This window comes from Populus trichocarpa, chromosome 7 (genome assembly GCF_000002775.5).
Source record: "Populus trichocarpa isolate Nisqually-1 chromosome 7, P.trichocarpa_v4.1, whole genome shotgun sequence".
Lineage (NCBI taxonomy): Eukaryota > Viridiplantae > Streptophyta > Magnoliopsida > Malpighiales > Salicaceae > Populus > Populus trichocarpa.
This window is the reverse complement of record NC_037291.2, coordinates 13,150,103-13,156,501: the sequence shown is the minus strand read 5'-3', so window position 1 is coordinate 13,156,501 and position 6,399 is coordinate 13,150,103. Positions and strand designations below refer to the sequence as shown.

Sequence of the window (6,399 nt, the reverse complement as noted above, 5' to 3'; positions counted from 1 at the left end):
ATGAGATATACATGTGTCCTGCCCTTTTATTTATTTATTTATTTATTTAAAAAGAGAATTTTTTTTGTTCTTGGCAATGGTGAAGGTTGTTTATATTCTTTTAAAAATGTTTTTTTAAAATGTAGATTTTAAAAGATTGATTATATTCTTTTCGTGTTTTTGGTAATATAGTATAATGTAGATTTCAAAAATGTTTTCTATTTAAAATTATATTAAAATATTTTTTTATTTTTAATATTATTATATTAAAATTATTAAAAAACATTAAAAATATTAATTTAATATTTTTTCAAGACAAATATATTTTTAAAATACATATAAGCACAAGTGAAGCATGCTTCTAGTGTATTTAGTATTATAGTGTATAATATTTTTTAAAAAACATTTTGTTTAAAAATTTATCAAAATCATTTTTTTATATAGTATTGTTGTTTGTTTATGTGTTTGAAAAGTATTTTTGAAAAAAATTGAAAATTTTTAATTTTTTTATTTACTTCAAATTAATATTTTTTTGGTGTTTTCAAATAATTTTGATATACTAATCTCAAAAATAATTTTAAAAAAATAAAAAAAATTATTTTAATACTTTTCCAAATAAAAAGCACTTTAAAAAACAACTACAACCACACTCCCAAATACTTCCCAAATACTTTTTCTGCACGGGCTAATTAAAAAACTTTATTATCTAGAATTTTATTTAGATTTTGTTTTAAATTGTATTGAGAAAAAAAAATTAAAAAAATTTAGTTGACTTGTCATGTCAACCCAACCAAAATAAAAAAATAATAATATTTAATAAAATAATTAACCATGTTATCCATAAATTAATCTAATGACCCAGAGAAAAAAAAATTAACCGAGGCAAATGGTGATAAAAGGAGTGGGAAATGTGAGTTTAATAAAGTTTGATACTTGATTGAGGAGGGAGGGAATGAGCTGGAGCTTTCATGTTATGGAGTAGGGTTTTTCTTGGATTTCTTTGGCTTGGTGGGGAGGGAAGGAAGGAAGTAAGGCAGGCTGAGGTGTAAAGTAAATGATGGAGTGTTGGGTTGTTTTTTCTTTTCGAACATTCAATGTATTTTGAAGTTTAAATCTTATTCATGAAGACTGAAAAAAAAAGTATTAATTAGATAATTATATTTAAATCCGAGGTTTTTTTTTTAATTTTCTGAATTTCAATGCGCTCTTAATTTTTTTTATTTAAAACAAAGTTTTAGGTTTATTTGATGCTAAGTTAGCTAAAAAAGATATTCTTTAACTCAAACTTGGATTATTCATAAAAATATAAAAAATTATACTTCTTTGATGAAAGGGATGAGTTGATCTCTCAACTTGTCAATTGATTAACTATAGAAATTAAACTTATTATGATTTTAAAGGAATTAAATTAACTTTTTTTTATATAATAAAATTATTGAACTTAATTAGCACCCTTGAAGGTTTAGTTTTGATGAAAGTGGATTCGATCTCTACATTATTTTACCAATGTTTTAATTCTTAAAGAAACTATGAAAAGAAAATTATTTATAAATATATATCGTCAATCTAAATAAAAAAAACTTAAAATTAAAACATCGAGAGATGTAACTTAATTGATTAGGTTTTAAGTTTTCTTTCTAAAAGTCACAAGTTCGAGTCTCATAAATCTCAAAGTTATTGAAGGCTTACATGGTCGTTAATTTCAGAATTCATAAGATTAATAAGATTCACACAAGTTGATTTTCACATTAAAGTATTGTATTTTTTTTTGTCTTTAAATCTCTTGTTTTCCCCGTTATCACAAGGAAAATATATATGGATTTCGTTGTTCACAAGATTATGCTGACCTAATTTTTGTTAGGAAGAATGTCATCTACCTTTTTGTTTTTTTTTCATTTAATACATGCATGTATTGGTGCTGTCTTTACACAAAACAAAAGATTATAGTTTTCTACCTTATCCTCTGATAATATTAATCAGCTCACGAGGCTCTTTACTTTCTGATTTTTGTCAACATGGTCCTTCATCATTTGTTTTTATCAATACAACCACTACCACATTTAACAGTTTTCCGATTCCATTGATATTTATACTAATATGTTATCGGTGATTATTTAACTGACGGATTCATGGAACATATCTTAAATATAATATTTTCCCGTCAATATTTCTTCTAAGCCATGCCGGTTTATTATATAAAATATGCATAATAGATATTGGTACGTAAATGTTGACAAGCTTTGATAGAAGGAACTAATTGAGAAATGTATCAAACAAAATAGAAATGCACCAACGAAGCCCAAAGGGAACAACATATCTATTAATAATTCTTTGATTTCAATTAATAAGATCAGGAATCTTGAACTAAGAATTTGGTTATAAAGCTAATTAAAAAAGATTTTTGGAGCAATTTTACTAATTGGTCTCGTTGATATTCATGATATATATAATTAATGCTATTACACATATATATAATCATACTACACATATATATAATTGTTTATCAGCTTATATATGGTCAATTTTGTTAAGAAATATATTTATTTTATTTTATTCATTAAAAATAAAATAATATTTTTAATTTATCCTTTATATAATCTCTTTATATTTATATTAAAATAAAAACTTCAGAATAAAATGATAAATAAAACCTTATCTATTTGTGTTGCTCTCCAAAATCCTATTGCTATATTATCTATATTATATATTAATACACTCTATAAATTCGTTGTCTTTTTATCATGGTGTCGTTATCCTTATTGTACAAACTTATGATATCTCTATTTGTTTAATTTCGCTTTCTTCATTGGGTATTACTCTTTCTTTAAAATATGAGCTTTTGCACGCTCTTCTTACTATACATCCATATAAGGCTGCTATTAATTATCCTTTCCTCTCGCAAATTCTCTAGTAGAATCAGATTTGTTTATTTTTATATTTTAAAAGTATTTAAAAAAAAAATTATTTTTTTTAATTAATATTTTTTGATATTTTTATATCATTTTAATACGTTAATATCAAAAATAATTTTTTAAAATAAAAAAATATTATTTTAATACATTTCTGAGTGAAAGCACTTTGAAAAGTAATCATAATCACACTTCTAAACAGGCTTTGAGAACCTCATGCTGGCCGTTTTATCCGCTCTAGATTTGCAATTTCATCTTTATTGCATAACCAAACATGAGATTTCTTCTCATCTAGCTCCTCGTTAATGAAATGATTAAAAAAATATATAAATATAAATAATATATTGAATCTTGGGATTTTTTAATATTGATATTTCACCTAATCTATTTATTAGATTTTAAATTTGGGGAGGAATGCTATCTTTGGGGGGAACAAGAAAAGGAAATCACGTTGTTAGATTATGCATGCGTACCCATATATAGAAAAAAAAAAAAAAAAGGGAAAAGAAAAGGGGGAAAATAGAGGGCTAACTATATTATAATCTCATTATTAAACAGAGCTTTATACGAATAGATTACATCCATTGTTATAGGAATGAACTTCGCGGATTAACTTAGAAATTTGTCGATCCAAGGTCCATTTGGATTTATCCAGTGAAAAAACTTGGATTTTTTTTTAAATAATATTATTTTGAATCTTTTTAAAAATTAAAAAAACTTAAGTTAATTATTAACTTATTTAATTCATGATCTGAATTTTAAATTAGACCAAAATTAAATATTTTCTCCATTAAAAATCAATTTAGTATTATAAAATAATAGACAACTATGGTAAAATAGTGATTTCAAAAATAGTTAGGTTAATAAAAGGCTGGTGTTGATCGATGTAAGAGTTGTTTTGAACTGTATTTTTTTAAATTTATTTTTTTGATTTAAAAATAAATTTTTGTATGTTTTTGCATTGTATTGATGTGCTAATGTCAGAAATGATTTTTTAAAAGTAAAAAATTATTTTAAAATATTTTCAAGCAAAAAATACTTTAAAAAATAATTAATATTTAATAATAATAATAGCAGTTAATATATAGTAGTGATGATGACAACCAATCAATACTATTGATATGGAATTTTCTTGCCAATTATGTATTGATAAACCATTATTAAAGTGCCTTGTGTATTCAACCAAATTAGTTGAAAACATGTGTATTTATATTTTAATAATTAAACATTATATTCAAAATCTGCATTAAGAGACCTTCCGAGAGAGAAACAAAATGATTTTTCCTAAGAAAAGTCTTTGGGTGAAAAATTGTTTATATATCGTTATTCTTTTTAAATAATAGATAAAAAGTGCATTTGTAGGAGTCTTTTATTTTTATTTTTTATTTTTTTCTATTTGATTTTTTATTTTTTTATTCATATTTATTTTCATGTATATATCATTTCAATTAAAAAATTAATTTTTGATATAGATTTTGAATTGATGGAGGTAATAGTTGTTTTTTAAATTATTTTTTATTTAAAAATATATTAAAAATTATTTTTAAAAATTTATTTTTCATATAATCACATCAAAATTATCTAAAAATATATAAAATATTTTTTAAAAAACACAATGTTAAAAAAAAAGAAAAAAAGATAGGTGATGATATTGAGGATGAACACGACAATTATTATAAGAAATTGATGATATTAGTTAGTAGTTAAATTAACAACAACTGCCGGCGACAATGACATGAAATGATGGCATTGACGGGTCGGTGATGGTGAAGTTGTGGTTTTAATGAAAAAGGTATATTAGTAGTAAAAACGAAGAAGTATATCAACCGATCCTTGTCATATTTGCAGATATTAATTTGATAATTTAAAAATTTTGTTTTATTTATTGATTTCTTATATTCAAGTTTTTAATAAATTTATTTGAATATTGAAATGCATCTTGTTTGGCAAAGCTCTAGACCGATTAAAAAAAGTGTTTATTTAGTGTCGTGGTGTTTTTATAAAAATATTTTTTAATTTAAATAAAAATATTTTTTAATTTTTTATATTATTATATCAAAATAATTAAAAATATATTAATTTCATTTTTTTCTAGTTAAAATTAATTTAAAAAATATTTTAAAAAATAAATTTAATCGCATTGCTAAGTAAAACCAGAATCTAAATTAGTCTGATCATGCGAACTCTCACAAGCAAATCTTAATCTCTTTGGTTACTGTTTGAAAATGTAATAGATTTTTTTTTTGAAATGTTTTTTATTTAAAACTGAAAGATAATATTAAAATATTAAAAAAATTAATTTAAAATTAAAAAAATTTAAACTTTTTTAAAAACACAATCATATCCCACCGTCATCACACACTTTTCCAAGAACCCTAATACATGTCACTTAGGCCATACCTTGTGGCCCCTTTTGATTGGTCACCGTACCATATGTAACACGTAGCTGTCATATAAACACAACAAAAATCCGCCAGGTCAAATCCTCGTATAAAATATCTACACGTAGGAACCAGAAGATTTCTTGAACAGAGACCAGGACATAATCATCGGACACGTGTTGCGTCACGGGTCCCTAGGTTGGCACGTGCATGACTTTGTGGTTCTACGTTGACACGTTACTTTACGTGTTGCAATAGCTACCGCATCACCTCGCATATTTAAGGGTTTGCTTTCTCCATCTTTTTCACGTCGATCGTGCAGGTCCAACTTTGCACAAGAATATCATATTCATACCATATCCTTTTTGCTCTTTTCCTGTAAAGTCACAGGGTTTTGTTTCTTTGAAATGATGGAAGGTGATACAACTATGGCGGCGAGGATTGATAGAAAAACGTCAATAGAATTTGAGCCAAGGACTCTAAGAATGGAGCAAATCCAATTTGCCAGGGTATGTGCGTATGCTGCTCAGTTTATATCTCCTTGAGGCTTGAGGGGTCTTAGACGGTTTTGTTTACAGACAATTCTGTGTTTGAAATGGTTATGGGACTGATAATTAGGTAGGATGGAGTTCATATTAGGAAATGCATGCTAAAATTGGGTTACGATTTGTTACAGGAAGCAGCTCTATATGTGTTGAATACGAGCAGCATAGAAGCTGCTTTGAGTATATTTACAGAGGTAAACAACCTTTTGGATTATTGCATTCTGTGTTTGCATGCTCTTCATATCTTTTCTTAACTACTCTCTCGTGATTGTAGGGTGTGGAGCCGGTGGTGGGTGTGGCAAGACGAAATGGAGACGCCATTAATGGGATGGAAATGAGTAAAGAAAAGCAGTATTTGGAAAATGAAGATGAAGATGAAGATGAAGACCTGCAGCTGCCTGGGATAAGAGATATAGCATCTGCTCCTTTTTAACTGATTTATTTGTCAGCACAACTTTAAATGTAAATATTACGATTAGTTAATTAGCTATCGGCCTCTGGTGTACGTTGTACAGGATCCAAAATCTGCCTTTCCAAATACCGGCCTACCTATCTAACTCAATTCATTCAACATCTTCTTCTTTC

The 6,399-nt window shown here is 25.9% G+C and overlaps 1 protein-coding gene across 1 annotated transcript; it reads left to right on the top strand.

Moving 5' to 3' along the window:
• The first annotated feature begins 5,562 nt into the window (after positions 1-5,562).
• On the top strand, positions 5,563-6,399 carry LOC7486087 (uncharacterized). Its single transcript, XM_002309861.4, has 3 exons — positions 5,563-5,778; positions 5,946-6,008; positions 6,089-6,399. The coding sequence occupies exons 1-3, from the start codon at positions 5,677-5,679 to the stop codon at positions 6,245-6,247; spliced, it is 324 nt and encodes a 107-aa protein (XP_002309897.1). The 5' UTR covers positions 5,563-5,676; the 3' UTR covers positions 6,248-6,399.